Genomic DNA, 25,690 nt, shown 5'->3' with positions numbered 1-25,690 from the left:
TGTCTGTAGTTGACAGTTATGGAACAGCTCATAGAATTGTGGCAGTACACGCGTGTGAAATAACGTCCTTCGTTCACCTTGGCCGTGTCTCCACTCTTGGGTACAAATGTCACCCTCTGCCCTCCACAGAACAAAGTCCTGCTCATGTGCTTTAATCCTCCGTAGACCTTCCCTGGTGCTTCAAGATGGAAAGACTACTTATTGGGTTCTCCTGTAGCACTTTGTTATTAATCTTTTATTTTGTTGATGCTAATATGTTATTTTAGTTATATTTATGTTACTTTTCCTACTAAATTATGTCCTTGAAGGTAGAATCACACCTGAATATTTTTATAATCCCATAGTGTTTGATCCTGTCTGTAGCGTCCGCATTATACAGTTGTTGAATAAATGAATAGATTATAAAATAAGTGAATGATTATATTTACCAATAGTAGTCAAAGCTAAGACAGCATCATTACTCTGGTTAAATAAGAGGAAAGTAAAGAGAGAAAAAAAGCCTTCTCTTTTAATTATTTTAAAAAGATTTGTTTTGCTGATGTAAGAGTTAGAAGTATGCAACAGCAGCAAAAGAAAATGACAGTGCATGTTTTGGTAGAGGTGCTGGGCCTCATTTCTTTCAGATCTGTTTCCTCACTGAGGGACATCAGCGACTGCATCACATTGTTACACACTCTGGGCTCATTTCTCCATAGGGGAGGAGAGAAGTCTGCTCTTACTGCCTGAGTTTGAGAGAGGAACTGGGCTTGCAGAGCTCATGCCCCTTTCTTCACTTATTTTTAGGAGCTAGCATGCTTGCAGACAGCAGATATTCTTAAGCTGCAACAATATTACAGGGGCAAGCTCTGGGACTGTGGGCTTTAGGTCTATTATTTGAAGGTGAGTTCTCTGAAGAATTATTAGGTGCTGGTGTTTTGCCCAACAAACTTTGAGACCTAGACGATAAACAGTGAAACATGGAAATCTAAAGAACATGTGGATCAACAGGCTTACGTTGGATTGATCAAATGACTATAAGATATTGTGAATGGTTCATTTATTAATAAGCACAGAAGTAAGTGTTACTGGTTAACCCTGGTACTTCACAGAGGCTTGCTGACACCGAGCTGCATCACTGGCTTTTATAGTTTAAAACTAATTGTCTTTCTATTGGTGTAGCCTGAGGGAATGACGGCAGAGAGTGACTTTTTATACCGGCAGGGCAAGCAGGTGGCAGCCTTGGAAAGCAAGCACAGGTGTAGAGACCTTATCGACGGAGCTAGCCTTGAACCTCATGCTGTGTGGCCCTCCAGCTCTCCTATACTTTTAGGGGCTACTCTAGACAATATTTAGCTATACGACAACACTTAATCCCATAAACTTCTGATATCCAAAATGTACCCTCACCCCCACAAGGGAGGTGGATTTTATTAATTGATAAATTAAAATGAACAGGGCCTTTGAAAAGAGAAAATATTTTCTTGGCTTGAGATGGAAAATAAGTCATGAGGTAAAAGGGGTGATATATATTGATTCTTTCCAACCCAACATTGCTCAGCTTCTCTAGGCTCCTGCAGCACGGATGCACTTGCTCATATCTCTTTCTGTCTGCTAAGGCAGTTACTACTATAATACTGTTCACTTTCCAACTTCTAAAATTGATATTTCTATTCTATAATGTCCTATAAACCATGTAATCCATTTGTTTTGAAACTCTTCCTAGTACTCAAAATTACACCTCTGAGGTGTTAACTCATGGCCCATTGTGTTCTCTCCACTAAGAATTCATTTATCCCACTCTTACCTGTTGAAATCAGACTTATCACTGCAGGAAAAATCTTAGTCAATTTGCAAAATAAAAATTGTGTTCTCCTTCCTCTGTGATCTTGTAATATGTAATTACATTGTTGCTTTGCATATACTATTATAATACTACCAGTGTCCTTAGAGTTATGATTCATGTTGTCTTTAGAGCTGAATTTGAAATTCTTTGCAACACTATGTCGGAAATAACTGCATCTTCTGCAGAGCTGATTTTGTATGCAATTTCATTCTTATACATTTTGTCCATTATTTTGGTTACCTCAATGTTATGCCTGCTGTGATTTTAACTAGTTTAAAAACTATCCAAAGGTAGACTTGACATCTTTGTATATTGTTTAGTAAATGATCAGTCTGCCTTTCTGTGACATAGTCAGTGAAGCAAAGAGAAAGATTTTATATCATTTCACACATGTTATTTATTCTAATGTAAAGTGCTGTTCTTTTCTACATCTTTGTTTTATTAATATAAAAATATCTACAACTGAAAACCTCTGGAGATGATTTCTTTATAGCATAATACTCAATTCACAACTAAATGACAACCTGTAACTGAATCCAAGGAATCTGCTGGTATTTTGAATAAAAGGACATCAGGAAAGCGGTGTGTGAGTAAGAACAGAACAAAGATTAATAACCACCGATGTTTCTTAGGGGATGATTCACTGTGAATCATTTGAATGAGCTGATTAGCATGATAAAAGCAACTCTTTAAAAAGAATGTGAGATACTTAGAGTTCTGTCTTGTTGTGGAAGACAAAGTATTGTAGTCTATGATAGTAGGGGAAAGAAACCCTAAAAGATAATATGGATGTACTTTAAAAATATTCTAAAGCATATCTCTAGATAACGTAAGTTGTAATAAGATCCTAAAGTGGTCCCGACAATGACTTTGTTTATAAAAATGAAGCAAAATCTATAATTCAACTTTATCTTGAAACAACAACTGAGATAATGGCATAAAAGTGAAAAAGGAATGTCTCCCTTTGATTCCATTAATTTACGCTCTCATCTTTACATCTGAAGAGGTATAAAGTGCTTCGGGACATCACTTAAATCAGCCTCCCATTCTTTTTCTTCTCAATTTAAACTTTGTAAGCTCATAATAAAGAACAAATAAGCACACAAAGGAAGAAAATGCTAAGGGAATTAATTGGTATAAACAGCAATACAACAGATTTAGCCCTTCAAGGACTTTGGGAATTGCAGCAGAAATATACAGAATAGAATATGTATTATGTATAAGGCTTTGAAATAATTAAGGTAGAATTAAAAACAAGCAAGCAAACAAAAAAGCATCTACAAAGATGTCCAGGCAGATTTGAAAAGAACAAGAAATGAGAATCCTAGGAATGAACAACATAATTACTAAAATTAAAAGCTCAGTGTAGGGATTAAAAATGAGATAAAAATACTGAAGAGGAACCTGGGCATGTAGATCTGAATAAATGAGCAGAGTGAGGCACCGAGAGGCAAAGAAACAGAAAGGAGGACCCAGACAGGCTAAGGGGTCTGGAGACCCAAACAAGGAAAAGTCCTGGCCTTTCTTCAGAGCTATAGAAAAAAGCCGCAGAGAAAACGGGGAGAGGTAACACCTGCCGGCTAGTTTGCAGAACTGACAAAAACGTGAGCTGCAGACCCAGCAATCCCGGTGTGTAAGCAGGTAGGGCAGAGGAGTGAGGGGCGTCCGCGCGGCAGAGAGCGAGTGGAGGACGCGCCGGAGGCTCCTCGGAGGAGTGACGGCAGCTGGGAGGCGTTTCTTGGGGGAATAAGGCGCACGGGACACGCTATTAACGAGCATCCCCACATCCAGGAAAGAGCAATACGGCTAAACAGGAAACAAACGTTGGTTTTGTTTTCCTTTTAAAAAAGTATACGCACTATTTCTATAGAAACAAACACCCAGAGTACTTTCTGCAAGAATGTTTTTAAGACCAAAACAGAATTTAAAAAATACTAAATATTAATTTATGATATTATCTTGATATTATGTTTATGTGCCAATTTTGAAACTACAGGAATTTAGATGCCCCATTCAACATTGAGTGAATATCTTTCAGAAGAGAATAAATAGAGCTCTGACTTAAGAAAATAACATTAGACTCGCCAAATTTCATGTTCAAGAGCAAGTATTAATATGTCGTCATTTTACAGAAACAAGATGGCGGCGTAGGGAACAGCGGCGCCCGCCGCCTGCGGCGGCCACATCAAAATCACAACTGAGACACAGAACCACCTCACGCAGAGCCTCCCGGGATCCGGCTGCACAGAAGCCCCGCAACCAGGGAGCTGAGGAAGCATCTAGACCGGGGGGAGGGGCGCAGACGGGCGGGTCGGGGCTGAATCACAGGGACTAGGCGGAGGGCCCACACCCGATGGGGGGGGTAATCCCGGGAGGGAATCTCGGCAGCGGGGGTTTCCCGAAGGAGGGAGGGGTCCCAGCCCCACAGCAGGCCCCCAGCCCAGGGCTCCAGGCCGGGAAGAGACGTCCCCACAACTCCGGGCTGTGAACCCAGCGGGGACTGTCCCTGAGGGTCGCGGAGGCTGCGGGAGCCCCAGCAGCTCCTCTAAAGGGCCCGGCACCCACTCACTCGGACGCTCCCTCTGAGCCCAGCGCCGGGAGCAGCCTGAAAGGACCCGGGACACTCGGGGGGGAACTAACCTGCCTGAGATCCGGGCGAGAGGCGGAGGGCGGCTTCCTCCCGGGCAGAAGGGCTGGCGGAGGCCATGGCTCCTTTGGCGAGTCCTCCCCGCACACAGCCGGCAGGCAGGCACCTTATTTGAGTCGCCAGCACCTGACTCCCACCTTTGGCCCCGCCCCGTGATTCCCGGAGGCCCCGCCCCTCCCCACCTGCAGCTCATCCGGGCCATTTCCAGGGGCTTTTCTGTGCACGTGGCCTCTCCAGCCTCATGCTTAGGACTTTCCTAAAATCTCTCAAACAAGCAGCAGCTGCCCCAGACGGCTTGATAAGCGGCCTGGCACTAGCGGCAGCTGCATTGGCTCATAGCTTGGCCTCTCCTGGGCACCTCCAAGCCCAGCACAAGTAGCAGCCACTACGGTTTGCTGTGCAGCTCATGCTGGGTGGCCCTGGGCAAGGCACTGGCACAAGCTGACTTTGCACCTCCAGGGAGGCCCCAGAGACAGTGCACCTGGTGGTCAGACTCGACCACACTAGATTACAGCCCTACCACATCCACGAGTGACACACTCAAGGGGTGCACTTGGTGAACACCAAAGCTCCACTGAAATAAATCCTGCTCCATGGGGGTGTCTCCAGCCCAGCAGCTCTCTGGCTGTAGTTGCAGCTGGTCCTCACAGCTGATTGGCCTGGGGGTCAATTCCTCCTAGTGACACCAACAGCAACCAAGGCTCAACTACAACAGGTCAGAGCACACAGCCCACACAGGGGAGCACCTAGAAGGCCCAGCTCAGGTGACTAGGGAGGCTGAGCCACTGGACCCTACAGGACACCTACTACACAAAGCTACTCTACCAATTCCAGGAGACACAGCAGCTCTACCTGATACATAGAAACAAACACCTGGAAGCAGCCAAAATGCGGAGGCAAAGAAACATGTCACAAAGGAAAGAACAGAAGAAATCTCTAGAAGAGGAACTAAATGAAATAGATCCAAGCAAGCTAGCAGATACAGAGTTCAGAATTTTGTTTATAAGGATGTTTAAGCAGACTATTAGGGAAATAACTGAGAAAATCGATGATATAATAAAGCACCAATTTGAAATGAAGGCTACAGGAACTGCAATGAAGAATAATTTACAGGAAATCAACAGTAGAGTAGAGGACGCTGAGAATCAAATCAGCAATTTGGAACATGAGGAAACAAAAACACCCAACCAGAAGAGCAAAAAGAAAAAAGAATCCAGAAATATGAAGATAGTGTAAGGAGCCTCTGGGACAACTTCAAGAGGCCCAAATTCATATTATTGGGGTGCAAGAAGGGGAAAAAACAGACCAAGAAATTGAAAACCTATTTGAAAAAATAATTACAGAAAACTTCCCCTACCTGGGTAAAGAAATCGACTTAAAAGTCCAGGAAGCACAGAGGGTCCCAAAGAAGAGGAACCCAAAGAGGCCCACAGCAAGACACACCATATTAAAATGCCAAAGGTTAAAGACAAAGAGAGAATCTTAAAAGCAGCAAGAGAAAAGCAATTAGTTACCTACAAGGGAGCACCCATATGAGTGTCAGCTGATTTCTCCACCGAAACTTTGCAGGGCAGAAGGGAGGGGCAAGAAATATTCAAAACGATGAAAAACATGGAACTACAACCAAGATTGCTCTACTCAGCAAAGCTATCATTTAGAATTGAAGGTCAGATAAAGAGCTTCACAGATAAGAAAAAGCTAAAGGAGTTCATCACCACCAGACCAGCACTATAGGAAAAGTTGAAGGGTCTTCAAGAAGAAGCTAATGAACAAAATAATCTGACGAACTAAATAGATCCAGAGACATTGACGCATGTAACAGACGATCATATTTCAGAGGGAAGAGTGAAGGGGGCGTGGAGGGTGGGCTGAGATTAACCAAAGAAGTTATATGCATATATGCTTAGCCCATGGACACAGTTAATAATGGGGTGAAGGCCTGGAGAGGGGGTGGGAGCGACACGGAGAGGGTCAATTGGGGGGGAAAATGGGACACCTGAAATACTTGCAACAATCAAGATAAATTAAAAAAACAAACAAAAACAAAACAAAATCTAAGATTTAAAAAATATATATATGTTCATCATTTAAACTCTCTTATGAAGCAGTTCTCTATGTCTCACCTGGAATTGCATGCACGTACTTTGAGAAGAAGGACTCTCACCAGTAAAGAGCCACTGTCCACCCCTGGGAACTCACCTCCCCCTCTGTAGACTGCAAATGGAGCTCCTTCCTGCAGGTGGCCTTGAAGTCTCCTGCAGCTGCACGCACCTGGACCCCTCGAGGAGCTTCCATTATCAAGGACCTGGTTGGTGATTCAAGTCTAAAGGAAAAACAAATGAATCTCTAATAGTAAAAATTAAAAAAAGATATGATGGACTAAAAGATAACATTAGTCAGCTAAAAACAAAGAAGCAGGTAAGAATAAATAAAAATCTGCCATTATTAAAAAACAACAACCCAAAGTGATGTTAAAAATGATTTTTGATTACTTTATTTATTTTTTGTCTTGTTATAAAACTGTTGGCATCAATTATTTACTCTTATTTGTAAAATGATTTACTAAGTGTCTTATATTGTTTCCATTCACAATGCACATGAAAAGCAGGTCATGATAAGTTTACTTGTTTAAATCTTTTATACATTATCAATATTAATGATGGAGTTTAAATAAGTAAATTTCAGGAAATTGGGCATTTATCCCTCAAGGAAAGAGTCAGTATCTTGTGAAGATGAGAGAGCTTTCATGGAAATCATGAATATTGTGAACTGCCAAGCATGCGTAGTAAAAACTGTGTAAGCTTGACAATTTTCAAAATCCTCCTTACACTTCCAGAAATTAATTAAAATGAAGAAATAAGGTAGTTCCTCCATCCACTGACTTCCACTGGACGAGGAAAATGTTCCACAGAATAAATGACATTAGTCTGAGGAAGAAAACTTAAACGAGGGGTGACACACAAGCACAAATGTGATTCAAGTTTGACTACATCATGTTTCAGAAAAGAAGTGTTTAAGACAGTTGTGCCTGCCAAAAAAGGCAGTGGGAGGCAGTTTCAAAATTATCTTGAAGTGTAAAACTAGAGAAAAGAGCCAAAGAAGGCAGAAAACAGAAGATAGAATGCGGTCGTAAGAAGCGCGGGTATGAGAAGAGGCTGCATGCCTGCATCGGTCTTTTTGGGGAGTGCTCTGCTCTGCGCTGCAAGGGCCTGGGCTTTCTTGACCACAGGAGTTCAGGCCCAGTCGCCCCAGGCTCGCATTCACCGTCACTCAGAGCAACTAGTTTACTCCGAGGCCGTGGATCCAGAGCTGTTTTGCAGAGAGAACCACATTAAACAGTTTGATCAGCTCCCTCAGCAGTGAAGTTGGAAGTGATGTTGAAGCACACAAACCAGCATTTAGCAAAAAGTGATTTGGACACGTTCAAATGTTCTGCTTTGTTTTCTTTTTTTTCCCCTGTTCACAAAACCAACTTTGAAACTTTCATCTCTAGGGGCCTCATGGACATCGTCCTAAAATCCATGTGTGTCATGTTTTGAATACAAATATTTTAAAGAAATCTCTGTATTTTGCTGTTGTTTTTATAAATAAAGCACATTTTCACAGAATATTTGGAAACTTAAAAAAGCCACTCATAATTTTTTCATTCATAATCCTTATACTTGAACACAGTATCTAAATTTCAAAATCTGAATGTTAAAATGTATATTTTTAATTAATTTCCCCAGATATACCTCCAAATCTACACCACCTTGAGTAGTGTATCTGTGACCACTACTATTTCCATTTGGTAATTATCTATAAAACAGGTTATGAATCTGACATTCATGGCAACGCAACTCAGTGACTTTAGAAAGTGGGAGGAAAAGCACAGTTACTTTATCAAATAATTGATATGATTTAGTTTGTTTCTGAGGATAAGGGGTTGGGGTTCTGACTCCTATATTTAACAGTAAAATAACCACATTTAATATGTACATTTTTGTACCACATTTCTACCATGTTTGACATTTGGGATTAGAGCATTAAAATATATTAAGGATTTCAGGGCTCCTGAGTTTTTCCATTCTCATCTTTATTTAATCATATTTTTCTCATGATATGCAGGTATCCATCGCCACCATAGCCAGAGAATAGAGTGCTTTGCTAACTGGCTGAGGGGTGGTAAAGGGTGAGAGCTGGCTGGACCTGGGTTCAGGAAAGTTAGCCAGCAGCCATAAGCCTCAGTTTTACTGTCTCTAAATTGACAAGTATAGTGTTTTCTTACAAGATTTGTAAGAAATTTCTTAAAAGAATTATGGACATCAGTACATGGTGGAATAATAATTGGAAGCATTAGTGGAATTTTCTCTCCAGTCCCATTTCTTTGCCTCTGCCTCCCCTTTCCCATTCCCATTCCCATTCCCACTCCCACTCCCATTCCCACTCCCATTCCCACTCCCACTCCTACTCCCATTCCCACTCCCACTCCCACTCCCACTCCCATTCCCACTCCCATTCCCATTCCCACTCCCATTCCCATGCACTGATCCTTTGCCACAAATGGTGGATGATAGAGCAGAGTTTCTGAATCTAATAGATATTTTGAGCTTTAAAAAAATGCTAGCCATTTAATGTGTTGAGAATGATCCAGCACATAAACATCAGAAGAAAACCAAAATCAGTGAGAATGTATTGTTTGTTCCAATCCACTAGAGACCTATTTTCTTGATTCACGGGACAGAAAAGGTTTGGAGGGAAATCAATAGAATTGGTCTTCAGTGGGTTGGCCGCTGTGTTGTCTGCCTGAGGCCAAGCCCTAGGTTGTCAGATCTTTATTTTTTGGGTGTTAGAGGTCTGAGAAGAGTAGGGGTGTCTCAGGATAACTGAGGACCAGGAGCCAAAAGATTCTCAAAGGGGTTCGGAGGAGTGGCATGTGGCGAATGAAGCCTAAGTGGGGTAGAGAATGAGATGCTTTTGGCAAATGCAAACTTAAATCACGAGGCTACCAATGACCAAGTGTCACCCCCAAATGCTTTGGAACAGTATAAACACCTTGATACAATGGTGCAACCCCAGGGAAAGAAGACGGGAACTGAACAGACTAGGACTTAGTTTCGGATAATCAGTGTAATGGAGGCCAAACATGTCAATTAAGTTGTACAAGAGGAATATTTCGATTTCCTGTGCAGCTAATTTTGTGACTTCAGCAGACACCTTCTATATTATAATGTATATATATAACATATATATATTATCAAAAGGTACATAAAAACTGATAAAATTTTTATAGTGTTGCTAAATCTTTCAAGTTTTGACATGATTAAGACTTTGAATTAAACGGGCTCAATTGTATGCTTTGTTAACCTTGATAAAGTTAAATGTAGTGCCCATTAGGGAATAATATGTTTTATTAAAAGTAGCACTGTTTGTTTTAAATAGTATCCAATATTCAGAAGAATAATATTATACCAGTAACTTAAAATTAATTATGGAAAGTGTGCAGTTAAAGAGTATGCAGTAAAACCTTATTAGAATGTTTGGGAGATTTCATAATTCTATTTTAAATGATCAAGTTGTGGTAGTCAAATATTTTCTATGAACATAAAAATGAAAGTAAGTTTGCAAATTATTTTTACATGCTTGCCTGACTAGCATAAGCAAATAAGTATTTTGTGGGCAAAAAGTCATAACAGGACTGTGATATATATGAAGACCTAAAAGTTCAAATTGACACTATTGTGAATAGCATGAATTCATTGCGATCATTTATAGATGCATATATTATATCTGAATCATCTATATCAGTATCTGTAATTACTTATATACATACATTTACATATACGTGCTCACATTACTTACCTAGAGCTGGTCATTGTCTCTAGGTTTATCACATGCTAAATAGGGGAAAAAAAGATATTTCTCCACAAGTGGTATGCAAACTTTGCTCTGCACCTCTATCTAAAGGTCAAGTGCTAAACTCCACGCAGTCTAACAATGAGAGGGTAATCTTTGCATTTAAGCACATTCAGGCCTTCTAAAAAGCTTTGAAATTAGGTAGGCATATGACTATGATATCATCTATTCAAAACCACATAAGACAGATTGAGATAAAATTAACAAAAAGGAAAAAGAAATAAAAGTAGGCATCATATATTACTAGACCTATCAGCTTATCAAAATGGTTTGCTGATTGTGAATTAAAGTACCTCGTTGACCATTTTATAAAATTTTCCCCAGGCCTTTACTAGAAGGTGAGTGTTTCTAGGATATTAGGAATTTCAGGATAATAGAAAAGCTTTACTGATGTTGAAAGTGTGACTGCATACCTTAAAATAATGGATGTTAATTCCAAGAAGCAATCCTGGAGACTGAGGCATAAAGTCACTGACAATTACTATGCTCAAAAGTGACATCAACCTAATGGAAGAACTAAACGTAGGATTTGAGTTAAGAAGCTCACAGGTTCTACATGACTTTTACTTTAAATTTCAAATCCAGTTAATCTCTCCGAGGCTCAGTTACCTAATAAATAAAATCACAAAGCATCTTAAAAATAGAATATTGTAACCATTGCAAAACATCATTAGATTTTCCCTTCTTTATTATTGAGTTAGCCGTATAATTATAATAATATACTAAAAGCTTATGCTTGGGGGAAAAATACAGAAAGCTATTTTTAGAATAAAACATATTTTCTTGTCCTTCATCCAATACTTGACTATTTACCATGAGCAGAAAGTGTCAATTCTTCATGCAGGTAGGTAGCGCATTTTCTGCGTGAGTTCTTTGTGTCAAGGAGGATCACGGTGATGGAAACAGTGCGCAGGGGTCGGGCCGGGACCTACCTGAGGTCTTGGGACGGCTCTGCTCGGATGTGAGGCGTCTCCACAGAGTGTCCGAACACGGCGCCTTCGGTGCCTGCGGGCGACACGGACCCGTCAGTGTAAGCAAGGGGACGCGTACACTGGCTTTCATTTCTATTTCATGGCTCAAACGTGCTTCTAAAAATGGGACGACTGAAAACAGGAACACAGGAAATAAGAGAAAAATTGGAAAAAGAGTTCGAGGTAGTGCAGGGCCGGAGACAAAGCTAAATGTCACTGTGCTGACCACTTCTAAGGTGATCCTATTGATAGAAGTGCAGACTGGGTGAGAATTTGTACCGTTTCACCAAAGACCAAAGACGCATCTCCTTCCGCTCTTTCATTTCCCAGGTGAGTGAGCCTCCTGGGGGACGAATAGGTCACAATATGCAGTTCTTTCTACAAACAGCAGAACATGAATGAAAACGTGAAGGGTGCCTCCAGGGCAGTATATTATTAAGCGTTGGAAGGCATAGGTCCACGAGGCCTTGAGCATCTCCCACATTCAGCTCCCACCTTGGTGAGAGTGACCATCCAAAGGCAGAGAACTGGGCACCCTCCTGTGACCTCACTGGGAGAAAGGCTCCATCTAAGACGAGAACTCCTGGTTAGGGTCAGAGCTATCTGACGAGGCCATGCCCTCTAACAACTGAAGCTTTCGTTTATTGACTCTGCTTGCTTTTCCAGGTTCCCAGAGCTTTCCCAGAATTTCACTGAGCAAAACGGAATGACTTTCCTTTTCAAAATTAAATGCAGAACACAGTTTTCAAAGAGGATCATGAAGACAAAAACTCTGTTTTTTGTAATTTCACATAAATGTTTTATATCATTTCTTTCAGGATAAACTTTATTTTCTTTTGGCTTATTCTTTCTCAAATTTCTTTGAGTAAGAAGGTTATGGCTGCTCCATCGGTGGCCTCAACACTAGCTTAGTAATACAATGCCATTGGAAAATAAAAAAAAATTCTTAGCGATAGGTCTTTGAAATAAAGTGACAACTTTAGGTAAAACTTTAATTTTGTGATTGTGGTGGGGTGGCATTTGAAAAAACATTCCAAGATATAAATTTTCACATCTCAAGGAGAGACCTCTTCGGCATTAAAAAAAATAAGATACAACTTCTAAAAGGGATATAGTATCCATGAGTAAAGTTCAAAGATTCATTTCCACTATTCTATGATTTGGAAAACCTCCGAGACAAGACAGCAGAAATATAACTAAAGAACAGCAGTCACGTGCACTTTCAAACAGAATGGCACCCGGTGATTTAGCACAGAATATATCAGTGAAAGGGGAAGTGGGACGCTATCAAAGGTGCAGTTTACCAAAGAGGATTCGCAACTGATAAAGGCCTCAGTTCCTAGTATCAATGCAGACAATTATTGATGACTTAAAAAAATAATTCTTGAGGAACTAAATGTATAGCTGTACCACCCAAGGGGCGAAGTTGAAAAGCAAATAAAACAGCAAATAATTAGCTAAGGTTGGGCCTCCAGATAGAGAGAAAATGACTCTCATCTTTTCCAGTTTTCTCCCAGAACGAGCCAAAGGGGCAAGAGTACTGGGCAGCGATGAGGAGCTCAGGGGAAGCCCGTGGGGGCGGGAAGGCCGTCTGAGCCAGGCACAAAGGCCAAGAGGAGGAAGATGCATCCCCATGAGCTCAGAAATGCCGGCTAACAGGGTGGGCTTAGCCACTAAAACACAGGGCACCCAATTAAATTTTCATTCCAGCTAAACATTAAACCATTTTAAGCATAGACACAATATCTGAAGAGGGTATGCTTATACTAAAAATAATTTGTTGTTCCTCTGAAATTCGAAATGAACTTAATCATTAGTCAACATTTATTTGGCACAAAGGGTACAGATCCGACTTATTCTCACTTTAGGAAAAGAAAGAAGGTGTGATGACCCTCACATTGCAAGTTATAGAAACCATGGGAAACAACTCAAGAGGGGAAAAGGGCAGAAGGAACAAAGAATAGCCATTTACTCATAGGTAGATTTAAGCTTATTGACTAAACATTTGTTGTTTATTGCTGTCGTAAAGGGCTGTTTAAAAGGATACAATGTACACTTTTGATTGACTGCATGGATGCTAAGGGATATTTCAGAGACCTTAAAGTGGACGTGATGTTGCAAGATTTAAGAAAAACGTAGACTGTTAACCATCCTGATGCTCAGGAAAAATGAGCAAGCAAACTTCAGGGTGAAAACGTACTGGATTTCATTCCTATGATACTTTATGGCTTCAAAATACAACACTAAGGATGGCACAGAATGCTTTGCTGCAAAGGATCAGTGTATACAGACTGTGCTTCTGCTTTATATTTAGAGACAGTTTAAGACATAAGCTAGGATGTTACTCACAAATGCTCAACATAAAATGTCACCCCACAAAAAATGGAAAAAAAAATCATTAAAATGAAATGTGTGTATCCTTCCTCATGTGGCTATGTGTACCGTAAATGCTATCCTCAAAGCTACTCGTTATGAACCTGTTGGCATCCATATGTCCTTGGGGAAGTCATTTGCCTCCAAACAGGCAGCATAAGAAATGGAAATCAGAAACACTTGGTATTCCCAGGTCCTTCCTTAACTTTATAGTAACTGAAAAAAGGAAAGTTCTGTGAAATGTAGCATCTCTCCAGCCACCAGCTGCATGAACTCTACTGCAGTTAATTTCAGATATAATTTTATGATATTATTGGCTTTGTGTGGGAGACTAAAGATCAGTAATGCACACGAAGCCAAGCAGATACTGTTTCCTGCTGTGCTTTGAAATATTAGTTTTACATAAATTATCTCATTTGCTCACAGACCTTTTTAATAAAAGTAGATAATGTATTGTTTACACCTCAAAAATGAGAAAGCTCTAAGCAGGGAAATGAAATACCTCATTGATGAGGCTAGAGTCTCGGCCTTCGGGTTTTCTCTACGTGAACACTGCACACTTGGAACTGAGCAGACTTGGGAAACAACCCCAGCTTCTTCATTCCTACCTAAGTGACCCTGAGAAGTTATTTAATATCTCCAAACGTCAATTTCCTTAGACATAAATAAAAACAGTAGTGCCGGCCTACAGTTTAAGGTAGATTTTGCTTAAATAGGATATAAATGTATCCTGGTCCATCGTAAGAATTCAGTATTCCTTAATTCCCCCTCTCCATCACTTTCTTTTATGACAATCAGCCACAGAAGGTGTACACATTGCGAGTGTAGAGTTAATGGCCCAACACGGGTCACTCATTAATACATGAAAGCTCTATTCCCAAAATGTCACGGCCTCATGCTGAATTTTGAAATCTTAAATTTAGACACTGTAAAGAGATTCTTAAATGTCAACTAGTAAATGTATTTTATAAAACCAAACTCTATGCAGTAGATCAAGGAATTCCCCAGTGCAGCTGCTCAGGTGTCAGATAAGATCAATCAGTGCTCAAATAAGCTCTGTGAAGACAGACTTCTAAATAAGATATTGTATCTGGTACAATCTCACTTCCTAATTGAGCTTTATCCTAATGTTTAAAACATTGAGAAAGTATGAAAAAATTCTCTGACTTTTCTGTTTTATATTGATTAGTTCTCTGTGCAGGATGTAATAGAAATGCATCATTTGAATAACTGGAGGAGGTGAAGCAGTCTTTAACTCTACCAGTGTTTTACTTTCCTTTTAAAAATGAAAGAAAGAGTTAAGGAAAGAGTAGGACAGGACACCATTCCTTGAACTATTTCCCTTTTCAATGTGAAATCTTAGTCATTGATTGAATTGGTAAACATTCCAACATAGCAATTAGCTCTAAGAACTTCAGGGGGAGAAATCTGAGTAATTATTAGCCACACCACCTCCCATATCCAACCCATAAGATTGTTAGAAGACCTAAATAATCAAAATCCAACTAACCTTAGATAGCATTTTAAATTCTTACCCTGAAATAGGGCTGAGTCCAGGGCAAATACATCTAGATGTCAGGAGCAAAAATATTTCTATTTTTTCACTATCTCCAAGTTTGATCCTGTGCTACTAAACACATACAAATTCTTTGGTATATTAAATTGAAAGCCACTTTATAAATTATAAATATTTTTTATTATTCTTTTTGATATCAGGGACCTTTTTCACTCTGTAGGTGCATTTTCTAGCATTTTATCTAGCATAATACAGACATTCACTAATATGTCTGTCTGATGTTGTTTTCATCATGTGGAAGTGAGATGAAGGACACAGCAGTAGGACGCTGCCTGGGAAGGGAGCAGTCCTCAGGCTTCACCGGGTCTCAGTGTATGCTGCTTCCAAGGGGGGGGAAGGCCTGGCACAGAATGCTGGCTGTCCTGGAGAGCTAGAGAGAAGACCCAAGAGAGACAAGCCAAAACCGAAGGGGAAAAGACACCAAGAAAGACTGGGACACCTCTCACTGTGGGAAAGGAAGCTAGAAAGGAGTGGAAATCTCTAAATTCTATTTTAAGTTATGTGTCTTGATGTTTGTCAAAGGAGGTTTCCTGCTGTCTTCAGGTTTTCAATAAAATCTACCAGGATCAATTATATTTCCGAGGGGTTTTTGTTTGTTTGAAGGGGGACAAGGAAGGGAATGAGCCTTACATACAGATCAACAGGAACAGAAGAGAGAACAGTGGAGGAATCCAAGCGCCCGAGGAGCCTTTATGGGCCCTGCCCTCTGGCCATGACGATTCGGGGGAGTTTTAAATTCCTACACTAGAGCACAGATAAGGTCCAAGGGCAGATTCCTCTAGATTCAAGGGCCAGAAAGGGTCCTATTTATTCATTATTTTCAGATTTGAACCTTTGCTACTGTTTTCTTTTTCCTTTATTTGCCATTCCTTTCTCCCCAAATTTAAATTGGTCAAGTCAAAGGTTGGACAGGGAACACTTTCATTCTATTGCCATATCTGCTGCGAATTCACACGTTGATCTCTGACAAGTATTTAAAGCCCTCTGGGTATTATTTGTAAAATTAAGCTCAAAATAACATGATGGCTTAGGTACTTCAATTTCTAACTGTCACAGTTATATGATTTTTTAAAAACATGTCAAAGCATGTATACTATAACTTTCTCAATTCTTAAATACAAGTGGAAACGAGATTTCCCCTACATATCCAAAGATCATTTTGGGGAAGGAATGGAGTAATCATACTGGCAAAAGTAAAGTAGTAACTGTCATTTCTTTTACCCCATTAAAATGAGTTCTTCTGAATTCTGAAAGCATCATTATCTTTGAAGAGAAGAAAAGCCTTGTGTTATTTTAATAATGTAAATGGTGTTCCTGCTTCCAGCTACCTTCACAAATTACAGCCTACACATTGCCAGATTAACCCTACCAAAGCTGTTGCTAGCTCATCTGGACAAAAAGCTGTAATTATTTTGGCTCCTGCCTTTGTTCAGCACGCAAGTCTTCTGTAATCTGACCCCATCCGTCTACTCAGACATCTCCTCTACTCATCTATGAAATCTCTTTACTTCTTTTGCCACCTGTTAAGGTAAATGTAATCTGTTCATTCTCTGAGCATATTTAGGGTTTACTACCTGTAACACTCATTTGAAAGCCATCCTATCTATTCAGAAATTTTACATTTAAAATTTATGTGTTATTCCTAGACTAAAAAACAAAACAAAAACAAAGGCACAGCCCTTCTACCCCGTTGTGTTCTTGTGCACAATGTGGTGTCTTCCATAGGTGAGATAATTAATAAATATTGATAAGAATCAATATTTTGAAGGACCTTGTCTTGGAAAGCTTTTCTCCTGTTTCTGATCCTTGTTTGAGTAATGAAACACTCATGTCCTAAACACTCAAGTGAGAAATTGGGGATATACTGAGATGCTCTTTCTTGTTCAGCTTCCTAATTAGTTCACTTCTTCCTACTTCTGCATCACTTTCCTTTTCTCCCAGTTACTCCTCCAGACCACTGCCAAATAATGTTCCAAAACACAACGCTGACTGTGCAGTTCTCACTTACAGTACCCGGTGCATCCAGTTGCCTAAAGAAGTCAAGCCCCAGGACTTACCTCTTAGCAGTTCTATGCATTTATGCTTCAGTGACAATAAAATCTTACAGATTCTGAAATGTTTAAGGATTGTCTTGAATATTACTTTTTCCCGACGTACTCCTGTCCTCCCTTTTGATGGTAATCTCTACTCCTTCCTCCGGATCTGGTTCTAGATTATTTTCTCTGTGAAACATGTTGTGTCCTTGCTGGTCTTCCTGCCCTTGCTCAGCTTCCCCAGCTCCTTGGCACAGCACTTAGCACAATATGATATGATAAAGCTTGGTGATACGCTTTAACTCATCCCTAGTAAATATGAGTTCCTAGAACTCAAGGATTTTGTCTTCATCGATTATGTATACTTAGTACTACTCTTGGATTCTGATATATAGTTGAGGATTAGTAAAGAAAAGGGAAGGGAAGGGAAGGGAAGGGAAGGGAAGGGAAGGGAAGGGAAGGGAAGGGAAGGGAAGGGAAGGGAAGGGAAGGGAAGGGGAAAGGAAGGGAAGGGAAGGGAAGAGGAAAGGAAAGAAGGAAAGGAAAGGAAAGGAAAGGAAAGGAAAGGAAAGGAAAGGAAAGGAAAGGAAAGGAAAGGAAAGGAAAGGAAAGGAAAGGAAAGGAAAGGAAAGGAAAGGAAAGGAAAGGAAAGGAAAGGAAAGGAAAGGAGAGGAAGGAAGAATGGGAATGAAAGAATAAAAAAAGAATTAGTTTAAAAGTATTCTATTTTATAATTTATATGTCAAACATGTTTCTGTTTCCTAGTATATTTCTTTGTTTAATACTTTAACACAAATCCGCTCACTAATATCCTAGGGAGATGATGTGAGTTTATTGAAAGCCTAGCCAATGTTAATTTTTCCAGTAAAATACGAAAACAATGTTATTAAATTGTTCTTTCTGGTGGGGAAAAACAAAACACCGTGTTGTTCATTTGAGACTGGAGAATAAGCTGCCAAGATTTCTGAAAAGAAATTATTTCAAAACCTGCTTTTACTTTTCATTTAACATTTTTCATAATCATAACATCTCAAGGACTTTATCCACAGATGCCAGATCATGTTGTGTCCTTCACTTCCTGATGTTTCAGAAGATAAAAAGAGATAATGGAAAAGATACTCGGTGATCATATTGAAAATACATTAGAATAAATCTATTTTCTTCAAGATGAAGTATATTTCAAAAATAAATGAATTGTAACTAATAAAGGAAATCAGACTTAAATTCATCAGTATTAGAAATGATGAGAGTCCCTTCTTGCTTATAATTTTAAACTTCCAAGTAGCTTATATTTCACTCACATTTATTTCTCTGAGTTTTAGAGGAAAAGAAGCTCTTCACTTGTTAATGTTTCATGTCTTTTAGTAAAACAAAAATAAGTGAAAATAAATTATTTTCCAATGGAATAAATATGTGGCTTGATAGAAACTACATCTAGGAAAGATATATAAATAACTCCTCTTTCCAATTCCCACCTCCAAATAAATTCTAATGGTTAAGCAGAGCTTTCTTCACTAAGAAGATATATGTTTTCAGGGAATAATACGTAAATCTAATGTCTATAATCACTAAGGTCTATAATCACCATGACATTAGTAAATCCTAAACGAAAAAGTGCTACCAAGAACTTACCTCAGGCAAACATAACCATGCAATTCCATTATCACAAATTTATTAAAAGGCAGGTATGTTTGAGTGGACATATCATTACATTGTAAACATTCTAACAGAAATTGAAATATGAAAATATGAAATAACTTGATAAAGTAACTATACAGTTAATTGTTTTTTATAGGAGACTTCGTAAGAGATTAATGTATGGTGAAATTTAGAAAGTTAATAAGACTGGGTCCCTAGATGAATTATCTTCTTACCATGTTTAAACAGTCTTTTTAAGCCCTGATGCACTTAAAGCAGTGGTATATTTTGCTTTGAGGTTTGGACATGGTGCCTAATACATGGACAGTGTAGCTCACATTCGCTTTGCTTCTGTACGGCTGCATTCATTGCTTTGCAGGCACATTTTCTGTACAGTCCTTTCCTTTATAAACACCATCATTACTGAATCCATATGCAACATAAACTTTCCTGATGCTTGTGGAAATTTAGTTATCTAAAAATCTGATGGTTGTGCATGAACTCAGATTTATTTGGGAAACTAAATGAATACCTTAATCTTGCCTTTTTTGTCTTATTTTATTGTGCCGTTCTTCACCCCTATTCAGATTTCCGAGGAGAGGTGAGACGGGCTTGGCAGTGCTGTGAGTCACAGGCGGGAGGACCGCGTCTCCAGGGGTCCGCGATGCCGCCCCTCGCCAAGTGGGGTGCGCAGGAGTAGGAACTCATCTCACAGCGCTTTCGTTTCTTAATGATTGTCCCGTTAGGGCTTTTGATTCATTGCCATCAAAATGCTTTCTGTGGGAATAAAAATCAGTAGGGAAGATGTCCAAAGAGATAAGATGTCCACTTTCGATGCGCGAAAGTGGCTTCAGATATTATGTTTATTGATTTCTCTGAGGCTTTCTATAATATTTTTTCATTGTAAAACAATAAAAATTTGCATGCTCAAAAGATGTTAATTATATGAGTAGTTTTATAAGTCTGAGCTACACGATGAATCTATACAAATTGACATGTGAATACAGCTAAGACTTTTAACACAGTATCTCATTAAACACAACTCAGTTCAACTTTTCTTTTCGTTTCAAGGTAACTAACTGATTCTAAAACATTTATGTTTCACCTGTCATTTTTGGAGTATCTCTGCGGGTATGGACAAAGTTAGAATCTGAAATCTTTGTACATTCAACTTAATATGTATGCTTTCACTCATTTGGTATTAACTGAGGTTTACAAAAATTCAGGCAAACGATAAGTGTCCAAAGCCTATCTTCTAGTAACGGGATAGTACGGCATCCACAGACAGAGGTCAAGGCCAGGTACCCAGACATCAGAAAGCATGTGCTAATGCCAAAATAAATTCCCTTCAACTTTTTGTTTCTATGAGATCTTCTTTTTTTTAACCTCTTGATGTTCCACATTGTTCCTGTGAATTCACTGGGTTCCAATAAATAAACAAAGCGAGCTCCATCCATTTAATAGTGTTTGTTTATTTTCTACCCACAAGAGGACTGGTATTACTTTTAACCAAGGGAAAGAAATGGCTGGTTTTCACTAGAACGAACCCCTGTTTTCTTCTATAATGAAATTTATTTACCAAGAATGCTCATGGCATTACCAGCGGTGACCGTCACGAACACCTTCGCATTATCTTTAGAGCAGTTCTAAGCAGAGTAAGCCATTAAAGCTTTGTACAAATCACAGCTGGCCTAAGCATCCCCAGTTTTCAGGCAAGTCCAGGAATCTTCAAAACTCTTGTGCTGTTATGTCACCCTGTAGTTTATGTGTGTGGTCTGTTTATGAGCCACCCAACTATCTTTAAAGATGGTGGCCCTCTGAGCTACAAAAATAATGCTTCAGAGTTTACATTAACCTTTTGATATAAATGGCTCTATGCTGGTAAATCACTGGTAATGTGAAACAGAGTGATCAAGGTTGTACTTTCACATTTCTGAAATCCCTATATACTCAGCAGATATCTCACCATGGGTTGGCTAAACAGGTATGCAGTATTTCCAATATAAATTGTTCATTTCTTTCCTCGAAAGCAGAAGTTGTGACATAAACATATACGTCTATGAATGTGTGTGTGAATGTAGACGATGGTATCTCACTTGGGAGTACCAGATTCAGATGTTTTTGTTTGTGAGTCCTGACAATATTCTTCCCCCCAAATTCCAATCTAATATAAACTTATCTAGAGAACTAAGAAAGAGGGAAGATGATGCTCTAATATATCAAGGATATTTTCAATGCCAAATTAGACAGGGACTACACAAGATAGGATTTTAAAGGCTTACATATATTCATGGGTATAGGTACAAAATCCTAAAGAAAATATTACTATGATTCCACCAAAAAAAATTTAAGAAATATTGAGGCCATTTGTTTAGGATTTATCTCAGGCATATAAATCTGTTTTAACAGCAGAAAATTAATGAATTCTCCATAGTAAGATATTAATAAGAACATTACAAAGTCATAACAAAAGATGTAGAAAAATTGTTCCAGAAGTTCAAGGCTGTTCATGATTAACAAGAGCAACATTAATTATCACCTTTTAGAAAAAGAAGAATGGAAGTGAATTTCCTCCCACTGATCCCATGATCTACACCAAAACCTACAGCATCCTCAAACTTGTTGGTGACCTATTAAAACATTTCACGTAGGAATAGCAAAAGTACAAAGATGTTATGTGGTTTAGCTTTTGGCTAGAATGACTACTTCAACTCTCTACTATAGTTTTTGTCTTACTAGAGGGTAGTAAGGAAAGAAAAAATGCAAATACATGAAAAAAAGATTCTTTAGGAAAGTAGTAACAAAATTCTCATGCTCTCCGTATGTAATATGGTTTTCTTAATAGAAAACCTAAAAGAACTTACAGATAATTTAATAAAATCAGTGTAACAGAATTACTTAAATTAAGTAAAAGTTCTGTGAGCTCTTTCTAGATTGAATTATTAATTTTAATTGAAACACATTAAAGCAATTTTAAATGTAAGGGGAGTATAATGCCATTGTAAATAAGAAGATCTAACCTAAAAGTTGTTAATTTTTGAAAACCTTGAATAGAATAATGTAATCTCAGATAATCAATAATATTTTCATGGAAATTGACAAGCTGATTATAATTCTATACAGAAGAGTACTAGACCAAGAATAATAAGGCAATTCCAGATCCTTCCCAAAATCCAAGTGGGCAAATTTTCCTTACCAGATAACAAAACTTATAAAGTCCTAGTTACTAAGTCAGTGCGGCTGTGAGATAGTGAAATAGACTCTTAGAGTAAAATAAGTTCCCAGAAACAGACCAACAGACTTGCATTGATATGGAAACTAGATTTTTGACAGTCACTATTGAATATAAGTGGCAAACAGGTAACTATTCAATAAATGATGGGGAAAATCAAGTTGTACTTACCACTGTACAAAAATTAATTTCAACTGCATTAAAAATGTGGTGAGTAAAACTATAAAATATGTACAAGACAATATATTTGTTCACTTCAAATTAGGGGAGTTCTCATATAGTAAAAGAAAGGTAACTTTGATATACAGAAAACGAGAATTTTTGCTCAAGGACAACGTAAGTTAAAAAGCAAAAACCTTGATTTTGAAGAAGATATTTGCAACACATAACTGACAAAGACTGATTTCCAAATACATAAAGAACTCTTAAAGGTAACAAGAAAAAGAAAATAAATTAAAAAATAATTAAGAACTTCAAGATACACCTCACAAAAGAAGGACCATGATAGAGTAAAATAAGTTCCCAGAAACAGACCAACAGACTTGCATTGATATGGAAACTAGCCAATAATCATCTGAAAAAAAAGCTCAATTTAGCTCAACTTATTAGTAGTCAAAAGAAAGCAAATTGAAACTCCCAATGTGGTACCAAGTTGAACACTCTGGTTTTGCAGAACTTTAATATCAAAACCATATTTCTTATGGAAAGGTAAGGATAACTTCTTAAGATAAAAACTATACAAAACTTTAAGAAAACAATTGATAAATTTGACTATTAATATAAAAATTTTCTTAACTATAAAAGACACCATAAGCAAAGTTAAGAACAAAACCCTAGTATGTACACATGGTCTACAGAAAATGTAACTGACAAACGCCATCTACAAACAATAAGGAATTCCTACAAATCAATAAGAAAACCACAAACAACTCATTTAAAAAAAGACAAAAGAAGCGAGTGGGTAATTCACGGAAAAAGAAACCTGAATAGTCACTATAATAATAATAATAAAAAAACTTCTACATCACTACAAACCAGGGCATTACAAATAAAACAAACACAAAGCACATTTAATTTTTATCCTGATCTTTTCTAGTGATAAGCATATTAGAAAGGTGAATCCATCATGTTGGTTCATGGCTGAGATAAACTTCTATTCACTATCTTGCACTTTAGGTGTCATTAGTGGGAGTTTTGAAAGCTACTAATTTAAAGTATCGTGAAACTTATAAAAAGATCATTTTTCACTAAATAAAAAAATCAAAATTTCAATCTAGTCAGCTGTTTTAGACAGCTGTTTTAAAATAACATGTTATGTCTTACCAAATCTCCATGCTTGTTTTAAAATACAAAGATTTTGGTTTTTTACTGTTATTAAAGTAACTAAAATCCTCTATGAAATAAGAAAATAGAATTCAGGCTCAAAGTTAGAATATTTAACGTTTTCTATTGAGTTAAATTATTGTGTAAAAATATTTACTTCTACAGTTCACTACACAGAGTATCAAAGTATGTAGTTTAACTATTAGAGTAACATTAGAGAGGACACATTATATAATAGGAAACTTGAGTTCCAGGTCAATTTGTCATCTTGCTAACATTGCGGCATTGGAGAAGTCATTTAATTATTTGAAATCTTAATTTTCTTATATGTAGAATTAAAATCTATGTTTTCTCTTCTTTTAATAGGACTAAGATTTAAAAAACCGTTACTATTTATAGCTATCATCTGTATCTATATTATCTATATATTACACTATAATGTGTACTTCACAATTGTTTAGCATTACTGACATATAAAGTCAATTTAAAGACAGTGATCTGTGGTAGTTCAGCAATATGGGAATTTTCATTCACTTCTGATAAGAGGACAAAAATATTTTCTGGAGTCCTTATATTTTGTACAAGTAATCTGATTTCAAGTAAACTGTCCTAAAGGGGTAGTTATTTATATGCCCCCAAATTTAATAGCTACAAAGAAGTTGATAACAGCCCTGTTCAGGTTTATCAGATATAACCCAAATGTCCCACAATACAGAATTAATTAATAAATGGTTGTGGTTTAACAAAATGGAATACTTTTAGCCCTTTAAAATATTACAGAACACTACTAAATGGCATAAATTAAAACTTAATATTAGATACCATTAAGATATGCATTTATATCTATGTTGTTAAAGAGTCTCATCACTTCTTCGCTGGTCCAAATACCATGTGGTGGCCTTCTTTTCAAGTTGCAGTCACCTTTATTTCCTCTCCCCTTCTTTTTAGACCCTTTTCTTTCTCCTTCACCCCCATTAGAATCTCAAAGTTAATGCTTAATATGCAGAAATATTCAGGAAACATGATCTCATCTTAAAGGTTTCTATTTTAACACATAAAAGATCTTTTACTAGAAAGTAAGCCAAGTAGCTGAACAAAACGTACACAGTTCTTCTTAAAAAGTAGCAACATCTCAATGAGATGTTATCTTACATAAAAGTATTTTGTTATCTACTTTAAGATGAAGTGACTTTTTAAGTTAGTATTATCTAAAGATCAATCAGACTCTCTTGAGAGGTTATGAGATTTCAGTCACTAAGAGCTGGAAGAGAGAATGACAGGCCGCATTACGAAGATAGAATAGAGATCATGTACACGTGGTTGGAAAATGGAATAATTAAAATTGAAGATACTTTTCAAGCTGAGATTACATGGTCTTTATTTCACTTGTTATACAAGGGTGGGCAAAAGTAAACTTACAGTGTAATACAAATAAATATTAATATAATTAAGAAATAATAAGACAAGAATAAACTGTTTCATGTACTCAACTGTAAACCTACTTTGCCCACCCTGTGCAGTAAAGGACTGATGAATAAATAGACTGGCTGCTGAAAGGTTATTCTGATCCACTTGTTTTAAAGACCAAAACAACCAGGATAATTATCAATAATTACCAACTAATAATTCACTTGATTTCTCAGTTATAAACTTTAAAGAGGCCATGCAATGAAATATAAGTTATTCACCGAGTTTATATGGGTTTTGTATAGGTATGTGGGGAAAGTAGTGATGCTAAAGACTTATAGGTTAAATAAGAAACTGGTCCTACAAATGAGTGTTATACTTGATAGAGAAGGATCAGTTGGCAGCATTTATATTATAATGACATTATCCTTAAACATCTTTCTTCCCAGTTTTCTATGCACATCACGGGATTAATAGCTCATGTCCAGAGCCATGATCAAAATCAATATATTTTCTTTTCTGAGTAAAATGGGCAAATCTCCTTGGCCCACGTCAGATCTCAGCCCCAGATTCGGAGGGCAGTTGCAGGGCACCTTGGGCTCCTATATCCCACTTCAAGCATATGCTGAGCCTGTCTCTGCTTCCCAGACCCCCGGGACGCATGCTCAGCGCAAGCAGCACTCAAGAATCACCCCCAAAATGCCTTGCCAGGGGGTTAACACCCGGAGACTACCTTCAACCAATGAGGCCAGGAGCTGAGGAATACATGCTCC

The 25,690-nt window shown here is 38.1% G+C and overlaps 1 protein-coding gene across 1 annotated transcript in view; it reads right to left on the bottom strand.

The window, feature by feature from the left end:
* SGCZ (sarcoglycan zeta) overlaps positions 1-25,690 on the bottom strand; it is a gene marked incomplete at its 3' end in the record, with an annotated part of 570,369 nt that overhangs the window by 1,726 nt on the left and 542,953 nt on the right. Inside the window, exons 5-6 of the mRNA XM_081124488.1 lie at positions 11,297-11,369; positions 6,669-6,792 (exon numbers count right to left, since the gene is read on the bottom strand). Coding sequence (XP_080980614.1) covers positions 6,669-6,792; positions 11,297-11,369 — 197 coding nt within the window. The remainder of the gene's footprint in view (positions 1-6,668; positions 6,793-11,296; positions 11,370-25,690) is intronic.

This window comes from Miniopterus schreibersii, assembly GCF_964146895.1.
Source record: "Miniopterus schreibersii genome assembly, chromosome: 2".
Classification (NCBI taxonomy): domain Eukaryota; kingdom Metazoa; phylum Chordata; class Mammalia; order Chiroptera; family Miniopteridae; genus Miniopterus; species Miniopterus schreibersii.
This window is presented reverse-complemented; position numbering and strand designations above follow the sequence as displayed.